This window comes from Pelodiscus sinensis, chromosome 2, assembly GCF_052426305.1.
Source record: "Pelodiscus sinensis isolate ZL-2025 chromosome 2, ASM5242630v1, whole genome shotgun sequence".
In the NCBI taxonomy this organism is placed as follows: domain Eukaryota; kingdom Metazoa; phylum Chordata; order Testudines; family Trionychidae; genus Pelodiscus; species Pelodiscus sinensis.
Window position 1 is genome coordinate 59,575,532 of NC_143053.1, and position 24,861 is coordinate 59,600,392.

The 24,861-nt window shown below is 43.8% G+C and overlaps 1 protein-coding gene across 13 annotated transcripts in view; it reads right to left on the minus strand.

Moving 5' to 3' along the window:
• CSPP1 (centrosome and spindle pole associated protein 1) overlaps positions 1–24,861 on the minus strand; it is a 169,251-nt gene that overhangs the window by 75,051 nt on the left and 69,339 nt on the right. For all 13 annotated transcript variants that reach the window (XR_016348751.1, XR_016348750.1, XR_016348748.1 and 10 more), the window contains 6 exons: positions 17,473–17,639; positions 9,025–9,143; positions 5,454–5,532; positions 5,136–5,253; positions 3,831–3,978; positions 90–242 (listed from right to left, as the gene is read on the minus strand). Coding sequence is in view for 7 of the 13 variants with exons in the window: in XM_075920582.2 (XP_075776697.2) it covers positions 90–242; positions 3,831–3,978; positions 5,136–5,253; positions 5,454–5,532; positions 9,025–9,143; positions 17,473–17,639 (784 nt within the window). In the remaining 6 variants the exon portion in view is untranslated. The remainder of the gene's footprint in view (positions 1–89; positions 243–3,830; positions 3,979–5,135; positions 5,254–5,453; positions 5,533–9,024; positions 9,144–17,472; positions 17,640–24,861) is intronic.

Sequence of the window (24,861 nt, forward strand, 5' to 3'; positions counted from 1 at the left end):
GATGACAGAAAAGGATAGATGTACAAGAATTTGAGAATTTTAGCCATTAAAACCTAATAATGTTTATAACTGATAACATTCTTAAAAACCTGCTATTTTATTTGTAGATGCTCCTGTATTCCCAGGTCTTGGGGAGGCAAAACTTTGGTCAACCGATACAAGACCCCTTTTATCTTGATAGTGTCTTGACTCTGGATTATGATACGCATCTTCATTTTGCTTGTGCATCATATTCAAGTCAGCTAAAGGAGAGGGGAAACGGCTATTTATAATATTTTATTCCCACAAGAGGCATGTACACTATATATTCCCAAAAACAAAAAATAATTCACCAGGTCTACTTTCAGGACATACCTACTAAAGGAATAAAGATAAAATTATTGAGCTACAAATGAGAAAAGTGGTAATCTGGAACTCAATGAAAAAGGAAATTAAATTACCAACAACTTTTACTCAGAAAGCTTTTGTCAGCAATGACCCTTCACACAATAAAGCAGAAAACACCACAAAAAGGAAAGGTAAAAAGCTTGAAGCATGACACAATGTTTTGTGACTCTGCTTCCAAAGTCGTCCTCTGTTAAAAAAGTTGTAAAATATTTTATTACTGAGTATCTATACTGTTTATTTCCTAAGAATGTTGAATGGTGTACATCATTACCTGTAAATTAGTTCTTCTCACCTTCATTAATCCTGCTATTTTTATGTATGCAAACAAACATTCACAATATACAGTATGCTCAAAGTTTTATACCAGGACTGAAACTTATCTTCTAATTATTATTTTATAAAAAATTGTCAAACAGAATTTCTACACACTACATTAAATTACTACAAAGACACTTGATAATTTTTTCATGTGTGATGATTATGGGGCACCCAACAGAACACATTTTAAAGAATCTTGATTTTCAGGAAGTCCTATTCTCCTACCCTCTGAAACACTGGTCCCTCAACAGTCCCACAAAAACTGAGGCATCCTAAATCATTATTTATTTTTACAAATCTTGACTACTGTTAATATTTTTGGCTCAAATCTTGCCAATGCAAAGAATTACTACCAATATGCTTGAAGTTTTACAATTATTGTCCTTTGGTTTTTCCTAGGTTGATGGGACACTCAGATAACCGGAATTTTTACCAGAACACTTTAATCTGCGAGCGTGCCAGATAACACAGGTTTTACTGTATATGACTTTTTTTATACGACAATTTAACAAGGCTGTCATAGTGAGCCAACTCAAATATACCCCACTTCCTTTACTGGACTCTTTCGGATTTGCTGTTAGGCTATTTGTCCCAAGTAGAGGGTTCATGATTAAAAGAGATATTGTTGAAATAGTCTGCTCCTGTGGAAACATTTAAAATGAAAGTCCATCACACCAAACACACAGACATAGATATTGCAGGGCCTAATATATTAGAAACCTTTTCAACTTGCAATCCATTCCACTTTGCTTTCTGTTTTTTCTTGCCCTGTAACCTATAGCTATCAGTTTTTGCTGGATAAGTCATGCGTTCAAATTAAGACAGTAATTTAATGAACTTAAAAGGCCTGTAAAACAATAGTTTAGTGAAATAAGCATAAGCCTCAGCATAAGCAGCTTACAAGGACTCGTCTAGATCAGCGTTTCCCAAACTGTGATCCGCGGCCCAGTACTGGTCCGTGGAAAAAAAATACCGGGCCTCAGAAAAATTTTTGCAGGAGAGTCTGCCTTGCTACCCTCAACCCCCAAGGTGGCATCAGGGGGCAATTCTGCAGCTGCGCGCCAGGTCCCGGAAGTGCGCAGGCTGCTCTCCTCCTTGCCCCAACAGCAGGCGCGGTACCTAAAATGCCGATCCATTGCACGCTGGGGACTTTGTTCCCTTGCTGCCTTCCTACGCACGGGGGAGCGGGTGGGGATCCGGGACTGCGCTGGCTCTGGCTGCTTGGGCATGCTGCCGTGGGGAGCAGAGGAGCAAGATGCGCGCTGCCCAGGCGGTTGAGGCTGGCACGGTCCAGGACTCCCCCTCCTCCCTGCGCAGGAAGGCATCAGACGTGCAACAGACCAGTGTGTCAGGTACCACATAGCCCATGCGCTTCCTGGGCCTTGGCAGCTACAGGATCCCCAGGTATCGGTCCCTGTTGCCTTCCCCTCCCCCCAGCACCCACAAGCACCCTGTCCCCTGCCCCAGCACTCATTGGCACCCTTCCCCAGAACTCTGTCCCAGCACACACAAGCACTGTTGGGGCCACATGAGTGAAGTTTGAGGAGTTTGGAGGGGTTTTGTTTTTTATCTCATTTGTGTGGCCGCGACTGACTTTTCTATGGGCTAACGTTGGCACTGGGGGCTTTGGGAGGACCAGAAAATGTATTTGCATATTCATCATTTGCTTAATGAATATGCAAATAAATGTTACCAGTCCTCAAAAACCTCGTGAATGGATTTACTGGTCCCCGGTGTCAAAAAGTTTGGGAACCCCTGATCTGGTTCATAAAGTATCACAAGAAATAACGCTGTAATGACTAAACTGCAGACAGATGATCACAAGATGCTAGCTTATACCATTCCCAACCATAACTCCTGCATTCCCACATACCAACCTCCTGCTCTCAGCCCCTTCTCACCCCCACCCGACTCCTGCACCCTCACACCTCCTGCCCTGAGTTCCTCCTCATCTTCACACTGACTTCTGCACCCCCCACCTCCAGCCCCCTGTCCTGAGTTCCCCACATCCCCCAAGCCCAGCCCCCTCCCCTGAGCCCCTTCTCCTCAACCTTAATTTCTGCATACACCCCCCACACTCCCGGCCACTGGCACATCGCCAAGTCTCTGCCCTGACTTCTGCGCCCTGCCTCCCACATCCCTACTCCCTGCCCTGAGTCACTCCACACCCCCAAACACTCACTCCCCAACCCTCTGCTTTGACTCCCCTCACTGCACTCCACCCCATACCATACTTACATTTCTTACAGGTACTGTTCTATCACAACCCCCCCAACCTTCTTCCCTGAAGGCCCTTCCCAGGGGAAGGGGAACAGTTTGCAATACAATAGTATCTGTAAGAAATTTAAATTACTTTCACCCCTGAACTAAACCAAGATGAGCCAGAAAAACAGGATAAACCTGGAACAGGATTGCTTCTCTGACTTACAAAAAAGATAAAATGGAAAGTCTAGAGTAATGGTCTATTTTAGCACAGCTAAATCAATGCTTAACATTTTCTTATAGTTTTCAAACCACACTGACTATTGCCCTTTTTTGTTAAAACATAGCAAACAACAAGCATTTATTGGGATGAAGAAAAACAATACACTCAATGAAATTCCCATTTTAAACATTTACTAAAAAAATTGAAAACATTTTAACAATTCTTTTTTTTTTTTAAGAAATCCAAAATAAAATTTAACTTCATAAAAATAACACTGTATTTTTGAAAAATACAATCAGTTAAATAAAGCATGTATATTTTCCTGTTATTTAAAAAAAAACCTCCCACCTTAACTGAGTTAAGGACCCAAGCAATGCCAGGTAAATCTCCAAGTAATTAATACACAAGCAATACATCAAGCAATGTTCCTGTTATGTGTTATTTATTTTTAAATTATCCACCAGGTTTGGATTAAGTCCTGTAGTTTTTACTCAAAGCAAGTAGTTCCATGAAGCCAATTAAGCCATTCCCTTAAGTAACGCAAACAGGATTTGATCACTAAGATTGCACACTTCTAAGGGTGCTGGCCAAGTGTTCTTAGTTGCCTGTAAAGTAATGATGCAATATAAAGAACAACACTGTCAGAATAAATCTAAAAACATAGATGTCTTAACGAGAAGACCCACATTTTCAAACATACTTATCAGATTTCCTTTTGCATCTGTGAGAGGAGCACCACCGCCACCTTTTCCCCAAGGATTGTAATTTCTCATTTCAGCTTCTAATTTGGCTTCGTAACGTTCTTTTTCCTCTCTCTCTCGTCTGCGTCGTTCTTCTCTTTCTCTTATCTAAAGAAAGGAAAACAGTTACACAAACTTCTAATAAAAATAAATATATTTGGAAGTAAAGAACTGATAAAGCAAGCTGAGTGTTATTGTTTTCCATTGTGTTGCTAGATATCCACGCCAAATTAGTCACAAAAATTTCATAGTGGATTTCTCCAGACCACATACTATAAATAGCTTCAATGAACACCTCTGCCATAAAGTATACTTACAGATACATGAGACCCTCATAATTCGCTGAATTGCTTTTTGCAATTTCTCATATTCACAGGTCTCTCCCGTCCCCCACCATTGCACCCCAGACTGGAACACGACCCTGGGTTAGAGAGACCTGTTGCCAGATGACAGTGATGGTCAGGGCCTGTCCCCTCACCCCGCCCAGCACGCCCCACAGCATAGCACAGACATGGGAGATATATTTGCTGATGCCTCACTTCTATAACACCTTCTCTTTAGTTTTCTTCCCCTCCACAGACAGTAAGATAAAACTTAGTCCACTAACCTCCACAATGTTTGTGTAACAGATTTTTGAAAGATCAAAAAGACATCAATTTTAAAGCCACGCTTGCAGCCAAATGTTTTTTAGCCTATAATGTTTACACATTTTCAACTACAGTAGAACTAGAAACAGATTCAAGAAAAAATATTCTGTTTTCCAGTATGTTCATTCTGTGCATTTGACAGTACCTGTCTCACTGTTTCTCCTTTAGACAGATAACAGGGTCAGTTTAATCTTTCCATATGGGTCTTTCATACAGCAATGAGACAGCAAACATTTTTGAAGAATATGATCATGTGACTGTGAAACCACAGATATTGCCAAAGAAATGGCAATAGCTGCCTGTTGCAGTTGTATTCAAAGTCATATCTGTTCGATTTTATTAGCAAAGTCTTACCAAGAACCACAGAACTTACATAGTTAAGGGAGAGTGGGCTTAATTCTATTCCACAAAACACATTAACAACTGAATTGTAAACTAAGCCCCAACAATTATGATCAATGACAGCGGGAACAAGAACAAACATAGTTTTACCTTCAGATCTCAATTTGCACAGCTTTTACTTTTTAAGAAACTTTTTACTTGTAAACTGAGTAAATCCATTTTGGAAATCTTTACACACATACACAATTTAAAAGGAACAGTTTCAGAACTTAATACCTGCTGTTGCAATTCTTGTTGGTAAGATAAAGATGACTCTTTAGAGGGCTTTGGTTTTTCTTCAGGAAATATTCCTAGTCCTTTTGGTCTATCACTTGTGTTTCTCTGTCCAATGTTCCTGAGTTAAAAAAAATATAAAAAGAAAAATACAGTTTAATGAAAAAAGTAATTCTACTTTAAATACAATCATGAAACATGAGAATTTTTTTCCTTTCAGTTTAGACAATTTATTTTAATACCCCTCCTTCAAAGATACATTCCTGTTAGAAAATCCACCAGAAGTTAGAACAATATTCAATGAACATAGCTAATACTTACGCAGCCTGATCTGCTGGTATTTTCCCTGGAAGATCTTCAATATTAGGTGCAGGCTGTATTCCCATCATTCCTGTGCCATCTAAATAGTAAAATACAGTCATTGCAATCTATCAGAGACACAGACACATATTTCCATTACCTAAATGAAAACATAATTCACTACCCAAAAACTAAATGCACAGTTAAGGTTGAGCGTTCTTTCTAGAAGTCAAATGAGTCTAATATATAAACCCCTGAAAACCACAAAATCCAGATTTACCACCTGTCCTCAGGGTAATCTAGAGGGATCTATAGAGAATCCACTGACCACAGACAAATTGTATCCCAGCCCATATGGAGGCATATCAGTTTTCAAGACCATCTCCCTATAGATTTTAAAGCACTATTAAAATCAGTTATTTAATGAGTGGGAGTCTGTATTTGAAGAATCCCCTGACCAAATGACTCCAACTTGCATCTTCATTCTACCCCAGCCCTAATGAGGCTCAGCAGTATGACAGTATGACAGTGGGGACAGTAGCAGCATGATTTCCATTTTGATAAGAATGAAAAGGGCATACATAAATTCTGCCTTTTGGGATAGTGGTCATTTTTAAATGGCCATTGATGCACTGCTTGATTTTTATGGCAATTGGTTAAATGCTATTTTGCCCCATATTTTACATGACTAAAGTTTATGTGACTAAAGTTTTCCAGTGTCTGATATTGCTTCTGAACTCCAATTTCACAGGAACTTGAGTGAAACTGACAATTATTAAAAAATGCTGTAAATAGATTGGATTAATGATTGTAGAAATTTGTTTTTCTTTTTTAATTATATATCATAAAGTTACTGTTTTGATTTTCAAAACTATCCAGATGCCATATTGGTCAATGATGACCTTATAACAGTTCTTAGAATAGACCAGTGGTCTCCAATCTTTTTGACCACAATATCACTTTTTCAATTTAAATGCAATGTAAGATCTACCTCAAACCTAAATACTTTTGCCCTGCTTCCTTCCCACTCCTTCTTTGAGGCTCTGCCCCTCCTCCACCCCTTCTCTGAGGCCTCACCCTGTTCACTCCATCTTCCTTCCTTCCCCCATCCTCACTCACTTTCACCAGGCTGAAGTAGAGGGTTAGGGTGCAGGATCTGGTAGGTCTTGGACCAAGGGGTTTGGCATGTGAAAGGGGCTCTGGGCTTAGACCAGAGTGAGGAACTGGGGTCCAGGAGGGGTTTCAGGGTGCAAACTCTGGGAAGGAGTTTGGGTGCAGAGGGACTCACATCTGGGATAGGAGGTTGGGTGTAGGAAGTGGTTCAGGGCTGGGACTAGGGTTCAGGATGCAGGATCTGTCTGGGCACCATTTAACTGAGACTGCTTCTGGGTCATGGAGCAGTGAAGTTAAGGTAGGCTTACTCCTGTCCTGGCCCTGCACCCTTCCTGAAAACAGCTGGCATGTGGAGATGCCCTGCTCTGCCTTTCTCAGAAGCTGCAGGGGACTTGCCAGCCACTACCAGGAGCAGCAATTACCATAGAGACAATTACTCCAGCCATTACAGGTTAGGCATTTAGAAGTCACTACTGAAAGAATTAAATTTAAGTCTAAGAAAGAAATGAAAATTATGAAATGCACAGACTAGTCGAAAACTAAAAATAACCCACTTTGCAAGCAGTTACAGTACTAACAACAACCCTACCACATGTGTGTTGAGTCAAGAGATGAGAGTGAAGGACAGTGTGTTTGTGAGAATGACAGAGACACACACACAGTGTTTGAGAGTGACAAAGATTTGCTCCCTCCATCCCCTTCTCTCTGTGTAGAGATAGGATACAGAAGTGCGGGGAGAGGGACACCCTGACATCACCACCACCTCCCCTCATCTCCCTCCTACAACCTGAACAGCAAGCAGGAGGCTCCCAGGGGGGCAGCTCCAAGGCAGAGGGTAGGAGTAGCATGACAGTGGATGGAGAGGCAACTGAAGTACCAATGCTTGATAGCTACCCGGCCAAATCAGTCAAGATCACCTGTCAGAGGCTCCAAGATCTACCGGTAGATCCCTATCTATTGGCTGGTGACCTCTGGAATAGACCCGCTATTATGGGTACATTTCCTGATGCTTAGAAACCCCTTATCAGCTGATAATTATAAGAATCCTGGCCATTTGCTTTTCTTTGTTCACACTCGACCCATTGTTCAAAACATGGGTTAGGAAGCATGCAGAATGATTAAATCACTATAGTGCTGCTGCTTACTAGATTATTCCATCTTCCCTCTACATAGCCTGTTTACACTAGAGACATTACAGTGGCACAGCTGAACCAATGCAGCTGTACTGCTGTGAGGTCTCCCATGTAACCACCCTACTTTAAAAGGAACAAGTCTTCAATGTGCAGTGATAGGTATGTTAGTGAGAGATGCTCTCCCACCAACATTACATTATCTGCGCCAATACTTCTGTTGGTGTAACTTACATCAGTCAGGGGGGTGTTTTACCTACAAAAGTGCAAGAGTAGACAAACTAAATTAAAGTGATTATTCTTGAGAACACAGCTAAAATAAAATCTGAGTTTTCAGACTTTGAAATAATGGCTCTTAAACAAGAAGCTTTGCTCCCAGGAACATCTTCCAGAAGGAGTCCTTGCAGAATGTAGTCAGAGAGCAATTAATGTGCACAACACACATTTTCAGAAAGCTGCCAAGTGCAGAACTTTTACTCGTGGTACATGCGTGCTGCTGAGGGAATCACCCATTTACTGTGACCTCCAAACCCTCTGGTATACATCAAACCCCATCCCGCACAAATGACTTCCTCTGATTCAGCAATTTCACTCAAATTTCCTCAAAGGGATAAAGGGTTCTGTACAATAGTTAAAATCAATCCCAAGCAGGTGATAGGAGATTGAGAAGAATAAGAGCCAGAGTTTGAGTCCCATATGTGTAAGAGTTATAAGAACTATAACATTTTGATTTTTTTAGGGACGCTGTATACTGGGAATCCGTTGCTCTCTCAATCTTGACCACTAACCCCATATCCCAATGAGGCACAGCTGTTTTCAAGCTAATCCAAATGTGTGTGAATTTTAGAGCACTTAGATAAAATGACTGTCAAACAGTAAGCTTGTCTCAAACTTAATTATAGCATGCTATCAGTCCACAATGTAATGAAAAAGTGCTTCCAATTTTTTTAAAAAATCTGATCTCAAACACAAATGGATTTCTTGTGGAATAGTCTTCATAAATAAAATTCTACCATAAAGAAATGGCCCTATATTTATCAATATCTTAAAATATTCCAAAACCATGCACAGTCAGACTTCACAGTGAGAAGAGATTTACAGTGAAAGTCAATGGAGTTGTTCTCCTAAATCCCTCCCGCACTTTTGAAAGTCATCTACCTCTGACTGATACAAATTGATTTTTAAATCCACTAGTAAATACATGTGTTATAGGACATTTTCCTTCCTACCAAGACAATTTTTCCTACTCCAAGCTATTATTTTTCCTTTTATTTCTTCTTCCATCCAGAAAATAGTTTTTGCTTGTATTTTGGTTCATCAGTTAGATGTTTGTCAAGCAGTGAACTTACAGTATGCAAGACTAGGATCTAAAGGATTTCTAGCTCCATAAAAATAGTATGCATCATCATAAGGAGTTCTGTAGTTGTCCGTCAAAGTTGGGGGTTGAGGTAGAGGCAGTGATGCAATCCTGTATCAAAAGAAAGGGACAACGCCTTTTTTTTATTTTAAGTAACTTACTGATGAAGCAGAACAAAAACAAAATCAGCGTATGGGAGAATTCTAAAATTAGATTAGTTAAAGCTTCTGAAGGATGACTTGATTGTGCCTTATAGGCACAACCCTGAATAGTCCTAATCAAGGAGTCCTTGCATAAACATACATCCCCATGCACAAGGGCTGCAATGTTCCCTGTAAGCTGAGCATTTGCATGGCCACCCAGGAAAGAGTCAAAGGCTGCCCAACTGATTAGCAGAGCAAGTGTTTCTACTGGTGGTGCACATCCTCATATGCTTTGGTGCACATATAATTTATTCTACTCCTGGATGGAAAAAATTAGAGGGAACATTGGCTGCAACCCTATTTAGCCTTTACAAAGTCCAGGTATGAGTAATGGGAAGGCTCCCGGTACCTTCTCCATATTGCTTACCCATTTAAGAGCCAGGCACTACCTGGTCTTCAGTTAGGACTGTTTATTCCACAATCTCCAAATGAAACAGAAAACACTGAGTCTCCATTTCTTAAATTTGAGATTTATATTCTTTTTATCTAGTGCAGCGGTTCCTAACCTTTTACAGATGGGGATCCATTTGACAATTCAGGAAGACTTGGTGACCCAAAGCAATTCAAAAATGGGGGGGGAAGGGGAGCCACCTAGGGAGACACTTGGAAACCCTTTTGAAATGTAATGATGACCCATATTTGGGTCCCGACCCATAGGTTGGGAAACCCTGATCTAGTGTTTCAACAGGAAAGCAGCAATACATACTTTTCACATTTAAAAAATGGGGCTCTATCACACTGATTCATTTCACTTAAATGCCCCCACAGTATGAAAATGCCTATATAGACATAATAAATCTACAGATCATGACTAAATAACTCAGCAAAAACATTCACTAAAGAAAAGTTATGAAATTCACTAAAATAGCCTCCCAAAATTTTTCAAATCAGTAAGCATGTCTAAAAGAAAACAAAGACATACACCTAAAAAGATTAAGGCCGTGTCTATACTACAAAATTACATCAGCCTACCTTATGTCGATTTACAACCACCACATTTATTAAATCGCTTGTGCACGTGCGCACTTGGCTTATTGCCCTTGTTGGAGGAGCATGTCCTTACCAGGAGCGTTTGAACTGCTTGTACTAAAAGGGAAGGGCACTGTGAGACAGCTCCTGAAGACCATTAACAATCTACATAAGCAATGTAGTGTCTACACTGACGCAGCACTCACCTAATTACATCCAGTGTCACACTAAACTGCTCAGGGAGAGGCACTTAAGTTGTCAGGAGCCAAATTTAAGTGAAGACACTTTTACAGCTAAGCTGATGCAAGGCAGCTTACAACAACCTAACTGTGTAAATGTAGATCAGCTCTAAGTCAGACAGAAGAGAGAAAGAATGCATACAGTATGACTGTTTGTATATATGTAAATAAAATGAGCTCTAGAGACATAAGCACATTCATCATAAGCCTAATTCTTTTGATAACTAAAAAATAAAAAAATTTAAATATTTGCTTTCACTCTTAAAAGACAGTTATCTGTTCGGTAACTGGTGTTCTTCAAGATGTGTTGCTTATGTCCATTCTGCATTAGAAATGTGTATATTCACCACATGCACCAGTTTCAGAAGTTTTTCCCTCAGCAGTATTCATAATGAAACAGCTCTGGCAACCCCTGCAGTGACACTCTCATGGGGCCATTTACAGGGTGCCACATTTTCTTCCAACCACAGTTCCTTCTTGCTGGAAACTCCAACATTGGGAAAGGAAGGCAGGTCATGGAATGAACAGGAGCAACACATCTTGAAGAACACCAGTTACAGAACAGGTAGCTGTCCTTTCTTCTTCGAGTGCTTGCCTGCATCCATTCCACATTAGGTGACTCCAGAAAATACCATGGAGATTCACAGACACATTGACTGTAACACAAGTCTTCCAAACCCAGTGTCAATTCTGCAGAGTAATAGTGTAGTGAGATGTGAATGGGTAGGACTGAGGACTACATTGCGGTTCTACAGATGTCTTGAATTAGTATGTGCACCAAGGCAACCACAGATGATGCCTGCACTGTGATCGAATGGGCCCAGACAATTGATGGCAGCAAGAATTTTGCCAGCTCATAGCAAGTCCATATGCAAGGAGTGATCCAGTTGGAAATCCTCTCCAACAAGACCGGAATACTCTTTTTCCTATCAGCTGTAGCAACAAATAGGTGAGTCTACTTGCAGAAGGGCTTGGCACGTTCCAGATAAAAGGCCAAAGGCTTCTGGACATGCAGGGTGTGTACATATCTCTCATCTGCTGTCTTAAGAGGCTTGACGCAGAACACAGGCAGGAATATGTCCTAGTTCATGTGGAACAAAGAAACCACTTTTGGCAGGAAGGTCAGGTGAGGCCACAGCTAGACCTTGTCTTTGTGGAAGATCATGTAAGGCAGTTTTGAAGTCAAAGTTCTGATCTCAGAAACTTGCCTCGCCAAGGTCTCAGCCACCAGGAATGCAACCTTCTGAGACAAGTGGGAAAGGGAACAGGAAACCAGTGGCTTCACGAGTGGGCTGGTAAGCCTGGAGAGGACCAGGTTGAGGTCCCACCACGGGGCACATTCTCAAATCTGCGGGTAAAGCCACTCAAGAGCTCCCAGGAATATGATCATTGAGTCGTAAGAGAATACCATCTGCAACTTAATTGGCTGATGGAATGTGGAGATGGGTACAAGGTGCACTCTGATGAAAGAATTCACCAGAACCTGGTTCCTGCAACGCAGCCAGTAGTCTAAGACAGGCTGCACCAGACAGCATGAGCTGAAGATACTGCATTCCGATACCCAGTGGAAGTAAGGCCAGGTAAGTCAGTCTCACAGATAGCTTCGTGCTTCCCAGAAAGACCTGATGGACCTCCTCTAAGCAGGTATACTCCTCCAGGCTCCTCAATGGAGCATACACTTTAAGAGGTGCAGAAACTCAAGGTTAGGGTGTAGGAGCCAACCATGGTACTGACAGCAGGCCCAGACAGTAGGGAAGAGGCAAGGGAGAGCCCAATAACATGTGCTTGAGTGTTCCATACCAATGCTGGTGAGGCCATACGGGGGCAATCACAATAATCTATGCCTTGTCTCTTGATCCTTACCAGGACCTGGCTGAGGATAGGGAATGGCAGGAATGCACACAGCAGATCTTTGGCCCACAAAGGAGGAAGGCATCAGAGAGGGAGCCTCTACCCAGTCCCTACCAAGAGCAAAAATGATGGCACTTTCTACTTTGCCTGGTGGAAAACAAGTCCACTAAGGGAGAACCCCAGCTCTGGCAAATTGTTCAGGCCACCTCTGGGTGAAGCAACAACTCATGAGAGAAGTTCGTGCTGATATAATCCAGTAGAGCATTCCTGACCCCAGTAGATGACCAGCTTCCAAGATGGATGTCATGGCCGATGCAGAAGTCCCAGAGGCCATATTGTCCATGGAGACTCAGACCACTTTGTCTGATACGTGCAGCAGAAAGACCTCACAGGCTAGCTGACCTGCTCTCAGCCCCCTGATGTTTGTATATAACACCACTTTCAGGATGCACGGTACCTGGGTACAGAGATCTCCAAGATGCACGCTCCAGCCAAGCTCTGAGGCATCCAACACCAGCTCAAGGGAGGAAGTGGGATTGTCAAAAGAACTCCATCTCCGGTGTTCAATGGATCGATGCACCACTGGAGAGAAGTAAGAACCATGGGAGGAATACAGGTGATCCCTGGACTAGGAATATGCCAATGTCAGCCATTGCTGGAGAGGTCAAATACAGAGTCTAGTATGCTGGACTGCATATGTGCCTGCGCTTGCTCAGGTATGTGGTGATATGAACACCCTGGTCGTAGTCAGAGGAAACTTGAACATGGCCTGCAACCTGTCTAATGACAGGAACACTTTTTCACAGGTAAAACTGAGCACCACTCCAATGAATTCTATTTTTTGAAGTGGTGCTAATGTGGACTTTTTGTCAATGACCATTAGCCCCAGGGAGGAGCACATGGCTTGCAAGATCCTTGCCACTGCCTTGGACCTGTGCTTTGGAGCTGCCTTTGACTAGCCAGTTGTCGAGGTATGGGTAATGTACCTGAGCTAAGCTGCAACTACCTCCAGGCAACTGGTAAACAATGCTGCAGCCAGGCCAAATGGGAAGCCCGCAGAGTGGTAGTGGGCCAAATGCACTGTAAAAATAAAGAAAGCGTCTGTGCCCTGAGAAGATTGCCATGTGGAGGTATTTATCTTTCAGGTCAATGGTGGCATTCCCATCTTCCGGATCCAGAGAGGGAATAATGGAGGCCAGGAGACTATGTGAAACTTTAGTTTCTGTAGGTACTTGTTGAGGTCTCACTGGTCTAAGATAAGATGTAGACCTTGGTCTTTGGTATTAAAAAAAAAATACTGGGAATATAAACCTTTGTTCTGGAATGGAGTCATGACTTCCACTGTCCCCAGATGCAGGATTCCCTGAACCTCCTGTATGAGGAGACTTTTGTGAGAGGAGCCCCTGAAGAAAGACAGGGAGTGGTAGTGGACAATAAATAAACTGAAGGGTGTAGCTATGCACTACTGTACTGAAGACCCAGTGGTTCAAAGTTATCACAGAACACACAGAGGAAATGGAAAATGTGATTGCCAAAAACTGGGTCCAGGAAAAGAGCCAATATGTCATCCTCAAGCATACTCTCAAAATGACTTTTTAGCCCCTTGCTTGGGACAGGCTGAGCCAGAGTTAAGGGAGCGGGCAGGTGGTTTGAGCACCACCTGTAGCTCTTGGGCTTCTTGTGCAGTGGATCCTACCAAGACCAACTCATTTGTCCCTGAGCTGGTTGCAGTTTAAACCACTTACTCTATGGTATATAAAGGCCTGAGTTTTTAAAAGTGATACAGGCAGTCCCCGGGTTACGTACAAGATAGGGACTGTAGGTTTGTTCTTAAGTTGAATCTGTATGTAAGTCGGAACTGGCGTCCAGATTCAGCCGCTGCTGAAACTGACCGCCAGTTCTGACTTACATACAGATTCAACTTAAGAACCCCAAGCTCCCCAAGTCAGCTGCTGCTGAAACTGATCAGCGGCTGATTCCAGGAAGCCTGGGGCAGAGCAACTCTGCCTCGGGCTTCCTGTACTCAGCTCTGGTCAGTTTCAGCAGCGACTGACTTGGGGACGCCTGGGGCAGAGCAGCTGGGGTGCTGCTGGGTTGCTCCAGTAGCACCGCTCCTCGCTCCTTGGCGCTACTGGACCAACCCAGCAGCACCCCAGCTGCTCTGCCCCAGGCGTCCTGATTCAGCCGCTGCTGAAACTGACCAGCAGCGGCTGAATCAGGACCTGGGGCAGAGCAGCTGGGGTGCTGCCGGGTTGGTCCAGTAGTGCCCAGAGCGGCGCTGCAGGACCAATCGGCAGCGCCCCAGCTGCTCTGCCCCAGGGTCCACAACAAAAGCCTGGTCTGCTGGGGGGGGGGGGGCACACTAGCTACGCCCCCCCCCCCCAGCAGACCAGGGACACGGGGAGCAGAGCCGCAGCGGCAGCGGGGTGCCGCGCCTCTGAGGCTTTGCTCTGGCAAAGTCTCAGAGGCGAGGGACTCCGCCGCGGCTGCGGCTTCAGTCCTGGTGCCTGTGGTCTGCTGGGGACCGTCCCCAGCAGACCACAGGCACCGGGAGCGAAGCCGCAGCCGCGGCGGGTTCCCGCGCTTCTGAGGCTTTGCCTGAGGCTTTGCCAGAAGCGCGGGAACCCGCCGCGGCTGCGGCTTCAGTCCCGGTGCCCCATGTCTGCTGGAGATGGTCTCCAGCAGACCAGGGGCACCGGAAGCAGCTTACGAACGGGGCTCTCTCGCCCCGGAGCTCGCAGGCAGCAATCCGCCACCTCGACCTCCGGGGCAAGAAAGCCCCGTTCGTAAGTGCGGATCTGACGTAAGTCAGATCCGCGTAAGTTGGGGACTGCCTGTACAGGCATCTTTCACCCATGTAATTTGGTATCCATCTGCTCCACAAACAGAACCTAGCTATCAAAGGGAAAGTCCTGAATCAACTGCTAATCCTCGATGGACAACCCAGAGAGGAGCAGCCACAATGCTTGCCACATGGCGGATGCCATGGTATGAGCAGCAGAATCCACATAATCAAATGCTGGAGAGCCACTCTTCTGGTGGCAACGCCCTCGTCTGGGACCACCCAGAACTGCTTATGAGAGTCAAGGAGGGCACTCTCAAACTTGGCAGCAGCCTGTCACATCCCCAGGAAAGCCTAGTGATTATAACCCTCAGTTGCAGGCTAGATGAAAAATAATCTTATTATGTCCAGGTAAGTCCAGCCTCTTGGCATCTTTATTTTTGACACCCATTTAGTAAGGGAAAGGGTGATCCTAGTAAGAGCTGGGGAGGAGAGAACATCAAACAAGGAGTCTGTCGGCTCCTCCAATTCCTTCATCTGAAGACCGAGGTTGCCAGTAACCCTCTTCAATCATTCCTGGTGTGCTTTAGCATTATCCTGAGGAACAGGGTGAGGTGTACACATGATAGTCTCATCCAGTGACGACGAACAGAAGGTCAGTATTGCAGGGTCCATGGTGCCCACTGGCGGTACAGTAGTTTGAGCTCCTTCATCCACATGGACTTAAGAGGAAGTCTTACCTAAGTCTTCAAGCACTGCAGAGGGATCGGTCATTGAGAGCACTGGCCTATCCAAAACTCCTGACACTGAGCATGTAAATTTGGAGGGCTGAGTGAATCCCCATAAGGTACCAAGGTATCACAAAACTGGATACTGGAAATATTTTGGTATCAACGTCAGAGTCAGCACCTAAAGTCTGGGAGGCTGTTCCACCGAGATTGAGTCCTGCTGTGTACCAGAATGGTTGGTACTCAGCAACCAGGATCTACTGGAACGACAACTATGCATGAAGTGGTGCCCTTGGTCATGTCTAGAAGAGCAGTCTGAATGGGCCAAGTACTGCCTTGTGGATCTCAGTGACTAACAGTGCTCAACAGATCTATGGGTGGGAATCCAGCGAACCATACCTTGCATTTTGAAACCAGTACCAGAAGGAGAATAGAGGCCAAGAGATATCATAGGCCGGTTGCTGGGGGACCTCCTGGTATGTGGTGACATCCGACTTTGGAACGGACAGCAGGTGGTTTCTATGGTTTCTGTGCTCTGAACATTCCCAGGGACTATAACATCAGCCGGGCTACAACGTATGACGGTCCCAACACTCATGCCAGGGGCTACATGCCTCCAAGGTACTGTATCAGGTAACTGGCTAAATCCATCACAGCTCCTTCTTCCAGTGCCCAGAGTTTGGAGAGCAGAGAGGGCTCTGCTGCAACTGCCTGCCCTCGTCCAAGGTGTACTGGTTTCTAGCGAGGGACAAGTACTGCACCACTCAGCAAGAGCTGAGCCCAACTTCCCAAATGGGGAGGTGAGCTGCCTACCACAGGTCTCAGCTCACTCCATCCCTGTCTTTTCACTTACATGGAGTAAGAGATCAACTCTATTGGCCTTACTAACTTTCCTGGACAGAACCGCAAATGGAGATTGGTGCTGGCGAGGTGCTGCGCACCAATGCCACAGTGAGGGGAGCTAAGTCAGACCACTGTTCCAGTGCCAAAGTGAACACCGATTTCAACAAGAGTGCTCTAGGTCTAATTTCATGCTCCTTTTTAGTCTTTGTTTTGAATATACAGTGCAACCCATATCACTTAAGTGCCCTTCATCCAGACTCCTAAGACAGCAACTGTGCAGGTCACTAACGGATATAGGACATTTACAGTGACTGCAGGGTATAAATCCAGAGGACCAGGCCACGCCCCATCCCCTAGTCAAGTTCCAGGTGGGACCAACACATTCTAACTACTGCTAAGGTACAAACACAAACTATTTACAACAACTTTACAAAGTTTCTCTGAACAAAGCCTACGCAACAATAGAGAAGCAAACATTCTGTGCACCATCACTGGTGGCAAAAAGGAAATAAGAGTGGAGGGAACGCCCGGTACCCCTCATATCGCCCCATGGGGGCACAATTCCAGGGGTCACCAGAACTGCTCCCCTCTGGATATTGCTGAGGAGAAAATGTCTGGCACTGGTGCATGCAGCAAGCACGCACACCTGCTGTGGAATAGACATGAGCAAGCACTCAAAGAACTAGTTATTAGGAGGGAAAGGAAAAGCACCCAATGGTCTGCTTTGCAGATGTTCTGAAAGGTAATAATTTGTGTAACCACAAAATTCCTATTTAACTAACTTATCAAATATGCAGTCACAAAATAAACATTATATACAAGCACCTGGGAGCCACTATTTCACCAAGGGTGTTGGATAATCCTCTATGGAAGTCTTCATTCACTGGTGAAATAGTAGGTACAGGAGTTTGGAAGGCTACTCTGGGCCTTTCAGGTGGTACCTTCTCTTCAGAAGCTCTTGCTGTCAAACCAAATTGCTTCAGTCTGTTAGGCTACAGAGAAAAAAATGTGTTTGATTTATTATGTCCATAGGTATTTTAAACATCAGTGGTGTATAGTGCTAAATAGGGATGTTAGATATTATTTAACTGACTAGTGTAAGCACATGAAATTTTAGCGGTTACACAATTATTTGACAGTTTCTGGGGGTGAAGCTGGCAACCACTGCAGCCCAGTCCCACTGTCAGGGAGCCCCCTGCCAGCCTGTGCTGCTGCCTCTCTATCAGAGGTAGCAGCGCGGAGTGGCAGGCAAGACCTTGTCCGTGATGAGAGCCAGTTTTAAAAACATCTCCCCTAGCAGACCAGCTGCTCATGGCCCTGCGCTGTGATTTCCAATACAGAGGCAGCAGCGTGGAGTGGCAACAGCCCCTGTCTGTGGAGAGGTCTGAGCTCTCCACAGACAGAGGCTGCTCCACAAGATGTGGAGCAGTCTCTGTCCACAGGGAGCTGGACCCCCCATGGACAGGGGCTGCTGCCATGAAGCGGCATTTGTCTGCAGGAAGCTCGTACCCCCCGTGGACAGTGGTTGCTTCATAGCAGCCTCCCCGCCTTCCTTTCCCCTTCCCCACACAGAGAGGCAGTAGCAGTGGGGAAGAAGCTGGGGTGCAGGCAGCACCGCAGAACTGGGAGGCTTTTAAGCCAGCTTCCTCCAAGCACCGGTTCCTGCCTGTCCCCACTCGCTGCCTCTGTAGGGGGGACAGGAGGATCTGTGGGAGTCAATACATACGGGGAGGGGGCTGGCTTGAAAGCCAGCTCCCTTTGTGTATCGGCTACAGCCTGCCCTCCTCACCCTCCATGTTTCTGCCTCTCTATCACAGGCAGCTGTGTGGGAGGTGAGGGAACAGACTGATCCGATGCTCGTGGGGAGCCTGCTTAAAGCGAGCTCCTCACGGGCAATGGCTCCTGCTTCCCCTGCCTGTGATATAGGGGGTGGGGGGTGCATGTAGTCAGTAGGATTAACTGATAAGCCTAGGCTTATCGGCTAATCATTTACGTAACTATATGCTAACATTCCTAGTGCTAAACTCTCCTGTACTCTCCAGCTGTTACATTTCTAGTAGTTACCAGCAACGGTACACTTCTCTTTCAATTATTTGTAAGTAAAGGAGTACAATTTATCTTTTCACAGGATGGTTAAAATAGCTAACTCTACATTTACACACATTTTCACAGAATCTCAAGCATCAAACTTTTGTGGATTTTCTAGGAAACAAATTATTGTAATGTCCAGAATGCAAATATTTTCAGTCACCTATATTAGTATATAAAACTGCTAGATTTCTATTTTGACTGCATTTTTATTCCTGTTATGTTTCAGTAAATTCTTGAAAAAGAGCTTCAAAGAAAAATACCAGCTCTGTAACCGTTCAATTTCCTTAAATAAATAAGTAAAAAAATAAAATAAAATAAATTAAAATAAAATATTGAGACTTTTAACAATAAACATTTCAGCACACTAGCATTTAAAGAGAAAGGAATATCACACATTCTTTCTTTGTTATATTTGCAATAGATTTTTAAAACAAAAGATACAGCAATTTTTTAAAAATATATCAAAAACATTTTTAAATGTTTATTGGTAATTGATAGCCTCAGAGAAAAAATGAGGGAAACATGCAAATACAAAAAGCATGCAAGCTAGTTTCAAAACTATCCTAATACACCCAGAAAACATTTTCCTACCAGCTGCTATGCACTTTAGAAATATTTGATTTTGTTGGTCCTTAACACTGAGCTACTTCATTACACATGCATTTATGGACCAAGCAGTGCCAGCAGCTATTGAATACTATATGCCCCAAGGGATACAACCAACTTGGTATAAAAATATTTAAAATAGCAGCAATATATTAAATGTTTACCTCCTCATCACTTAGCTGCAAGACAGTATTACAATGACATTAGTACTCTCATCTACATATGAATAGAACTGGAAATTCAGGTGTAAATAAATATGTTAAATTCTTAAAACCTATTAGAATTTAACTTTTAAGCTTACCATATTTAACTTTAAAATTACAAGATATTGTTATCATACAGAAGATATCATTTATACATATTTTAGTTTTAAATTAATTGTAAAGCATTCCATACTCTTCAACACTTTTTTTTCCCCTTTTAGCATCTTGATCAGTGGTACATTTAAACAGACTTTCACATGAATAGGTTCGTTGAGAATTGTTCCTTATGTTCCTAGAACCCCATACCAAACTTATCAGATCCACATTTTAGCCAACCAGCAGCTTTTATTTTACTCAAGACATGACTAAGACATAATATATCTGTTGGCCATTCTATATCTAGAGACAATCTAAATTTTAATAGTAGACCAGGGCTCAGGATCTGCTATTGTAGGCATATTAAACTCACACTACTTAACCTCCAAACATTGAACCTCTCTCTGAGAGCTGATCTAGTAATATTTAATGGCATAGGCAATCCTTAATAAAGATAGTCATTCTATTTTATCAGGTTGCCTTCAGCTGAATTAACAGTGCTAGGGTCATCTTGTGTGTCTCAGACTCATGCTAGTTGAGGGATAGCTCAGTGGTTTGAGCATTGGCCTGCTAAACCCTGAATTGTGAATTCAATCCTTGAGGGGGCCATCTGGGGCAAATCTGTCAGGGATGATACTTGGTCCTGCTGTGAAGGCAGGGGACTGGACTCAATGACCTCTCAAGATCCCTTCCAGTTCTATAAAATAGTATATCTCTCTATATTATTATATTAGCTGTCTGCGTCAGTTTGCTCTTACAATAATTATTATTCAGTCCCTCTAACAGAGGGTATACGGTGCTTCACTACTGCAGTACTCCCACTGCTATTTTCCTGTTTCCATACCAACTATATTTAAAGTAAAAAAACCTACATTAGCACAGAGTTAAGGTTGCTTGGTGGTATGTTGTCCCCTTGCAGAACACTTGTTGAGAAAAACTCAAATTTTTGAAAACCTAGAAATGCAGAGTTGGGGTTGTACACGTGACCTTAATTTCGCCCTCTTTCAGCAGTGTCCAGTATGCCCTATTAAAACAAATTCAATTACTCTGCAATCTTACAGTTGCTGAAATATTCCAGTTCTTTACCTCCTTTTACAATCCATTCACTCTCAGCCGCATGATTCCATCAAACGCTGTTAAAGGACAAATAGGAAAAGAAAAAAAGAATTGCTCAAGCCACCATGCCTTTGGTGCCCTGGAGCTGGCAGTAGCAAATAGTCATTATTTGCATCTAGTTGCAGTTAGTAGTAAACGTAAAAGAATTTGTAAAAGGCTATTAAGAATTAAGGCCTTGTCTATAGAAATTCTGGAGGTCAATCTTCTGGGGTTTGACTTAGCAGATTTAGTAAGGACCCACTAAATCAAACGCTGAGGGCACTCCCGTCGAGCCTAGTACTCCTTGGAGTCATGAAGAGTAAGGAAAGTTGATGTGATAGTTTCTCCCATCAACCTCCCATAGTGGGGCATCCCCAGAAACTCAGTTTAAGGTATGTTGACTCCAGCTACGCAATAATCATAGCTGGAATTGCATATCTTAAATTGAATTTTTGGCGTAGTGTAGACTTGGACTAAGTTTCTCACATGGTATTCTTTCTGGGGAGTTGTTTAAGTGTGTGAATGTATGTCCGGATATGCTGAAAAAGGGCAACGTTAAAGGTTGCATTTCCTGGTTTTCAGAAGTTTGAGTTTTGCTCAACAAGCGTTCTGCAAGATGACAACATACAACCAAGCACCCTTAACTCTGCACTAATGTAGCTTTTTGCCATTGATTCTTAAAAGACAGGTTTGTTGGTGAGAGTTAGTAATCATTTAGGCAGCTGTATGAATGAAATCCTGCAATTTGCATACGAACCCAAAGCAGCCTGTGCTGAGCAGCCCTTGCATCATGCTGTACTCCTTGCTCTCCTACACACTTCATCAACTTCATATGTTTCTTTTACTTCAGTGGTGACTGTGCCTTTGCTGTTAGATCCTAAGCTCCTCAATGTGTCTTTGGAAAATGCCTCGCTAATCTGCCCCAAGATCAGGAAGTTGCAACTTACTTCTTCTCCCACCCTCCAAAATCTAATTACTTACCTTATAACTAGAGGTTCTTTGAGATGTATGATCTCTATCTGTATTCCATTGTGGGTATACATGTTCTCCATATGCCCCGAGCCACAGAATTTTGAAAGCCATGTCCAGTGGACCACACATGTGCTACACCTGTGCCTCCAACTGAGAAGATAAAGGACAGGGCCAACCAACCATCTCCCCAGTTCCTTCTGTAACATGAATCAGAGAAGATCCAAAATGGAAGGAAAAACTGGTGAGTAATGGAATGCAGACATCTCAAAGAACCTCCAGTTACTATAAAATAGATAACTTTCACTATTTCTTTCAGTGCTGGTCCCTATGTGTATTTCACAGTGGATGACTGACAAGCAATACTCAAGTAGGAGAAAGATGTGAGATAGGAAAGCCAAACGAAGGAGTACCATTCCAAAAGATTCTTCAGCAGAATAGTCCTCTACCAAAGCAGTGTCTCAAAAACATGGATGGAACTTCACATTGATGCCTTGAAATTATCAAGTAGAGTAACCTCTTGAAGCAATGCCACAGATGCTGCTTGTACTTTTGTAAAATAAGCTCTGATCCCAAATGGAGGGGGAAGATTAGACAACTGATTGCAGAGCAAAATACTGTCAGAAATGCATTCTGAGATTCTTTGAGAGGAATCTCAACTCATTCCGTTATGGTGACAAAACCAGTCTAAGAGACTTCCTCGTAGGTTTTATTCTCTGCAGGTAGAAGGTTTAGGCTAATGTGAAATTTTGAGACTACTTTTGGGAGGAATTTATGGTGTAAACATAATAAAACTTGTCCTGATGAAATATGGTATAAGCAGGAACCACTATAAGTGCCCCAAGCTCAGCAATACTCCTGGCTCAGATGATGGCTACCAGGAATGTGACCTTCGTAGATAAGAGAGGCAGGAAGCTAATGTTTCAAAAGAAAGACTTAGTGAGTACTGAAAGAACTGGGTCCCATTGATAATTAAGCTTATTTATAGGTAGAAAGGCTCTTAATAAGCCTTTCCAGAATATGCAACTCAATGGGTGCGCAAAGATCAAGTAGCCCTGTGACAGTGAATGGTATACACGGATTGCTTACCAGTGGATCCATAAGAAGATGATGAACAAACCTGCTCTTTTTAAGGAAAGACTATAGTCCAGAATGAGAGGAATATCTGCAGCTTCTGGGATTATATATCTTTAATGCTCACAAACAAAAAACTGCTTACACTTGGCTAGGTAATATTTTCTAGTGGAATTCTTCCTACTGTTAGAAAAGGATGTTCTATACAGCTTCAGAACATGATCTCTCTAAAGAATATGCTCATGAATAGAGCCCTGGTGAATACAAAATTGGTATCTGCATCCTCATCTGCAAAAGTGATCTGCAGATATCTGAATCCACATACAGTAAAACTCCAATTGTCCGGCATCCAGTGGTCCGGCACTCCCGATAGTCCGGCACCAACTGGAACCCGGAAGTGCTCCAGCCACCTGGAAAATTGGAGCTGCTCTGCACCACTTCCCCAAGTCTGCTGCTGCCGCTGCTGAAGCTGACCAGTGGCAGACTTGGGGAAGAGGCGCACAGCAGCTGGGGTGCTGCCCAGTTGGTCCCGCAGCACCACCCCTCTACCCCCTGCTTGGTGCCAGGCAGCACCCCAGCAGCTCTGCTCGGTGCTGCTACCACTGCTGAAACTGACGAGCGGCGGACTTAGGGAAGCTGCGGAGCAGAGCAGCTGGAGTGCTGCCGGGCGCCAAGCAGGGGGGTGAGGAGCAGCACTGCGGGACTAACATGGCAGCACCCCAGCTGCTCTGCCCCATGGCTTCCCCAAGTCCGCCTCTGCTGAAACTGATGAGCGGCAGGCTTGGGAAAGCCAGGGGCAGAGCAGCTGGGGTGCTCTGCCCCACGGCTTCCCCAAGTCTGCCGCTGCTGAAACTGACTAGGGGAGCTTCCCCAAGTCATTGCTGCCGCTTGCAGCCCCAGCTGGCCTGTCGCCAGCAGCTGCGCGGGGCTTCCCCCGCCACCTCCACCCTCCCGACCCTTCATAGCCCCCCTTCCGGAGTACCTCCTGATACTCCGGTATATCCAATAATCCGGCACCCCCTGGATCCCAAAGGTGCCGGATTATCGGAAGTTTACTGTATGTAGATACCTGCAGATATAAAGCAGATACCCAAAAATTTGCAGGGTTATAGATATAAAATTTGTATCCAAATTCGTATCTGCAAAAATGAGCAGTGGATATCAGCAGCCACATCCAGGGATGTGACTGTCCATGCATATAAAGTGGATATCCTTGGATTTTCAAGTCCTTACTCATAAAAAACACAGGCTCTGATATAAAGCAGACATTGATTAGGATGATTGATTTTGCCATTCCCTTGATCATGAGATTGAGAAATGGAGAATAATGATTGGTACCCAAGATGACATAGGTAAGAATTTTAGGAACCCAAACTGTCTAGGCCAATTTGGGACAATGAGAATGACTCATATTCTGAGCTGCAGAATCAGGCACAAAATTTCAGGCATGAATGGAGTGGAGGGAAGGCATATTTCAGATGGTCTGACCATGGAAGGAGCAGAGTATCATGTTTTGAGTGGCAATCTGGGTCTGCTCTGGAAGAGTATGGGTTGCATTTCCTGTTTGTTCAGGAGGCAAACTGGTCCCTGGAGAGGGCTCCCAATCTAGTACAAATATTTAGAAGCTTCAGGGGGTAGCCAAGTTAGTCTATTACAGGAAAAAAAACCAACAAGTGGTCTGATAGCACTTTATAGACTAACAAAACATGTAGATGGTATCATGAGCTTTCTGGGCACAGCCCACTTCTTCAGATTACCGGAGTTATGAGTTTGGGATGTGTACACCCGAAATAAATAGGAGAAGAGGAGGGGGGAGGGAAGAAAAAGGAAGGAGGGTGAAAGACAGAGCATCAGTAAGTATCTGAAGATTAGATAGTTAAACCGAAGCAGATAAAAATTGAAGTCAATAGACAGACTCCCATGTCAGGAAGGATACAACACAGAGAGCTGTTTGCACCTTCAATGGTTGTTAAATTGGTAGTGTCCCAACCAACTTTCATCAAGATTTAATCCATTAGCACGTGACTATCCGCTAATTCAATTCACCAAGCAAGGCACCTGGGACTTCAGGTTATGTCCC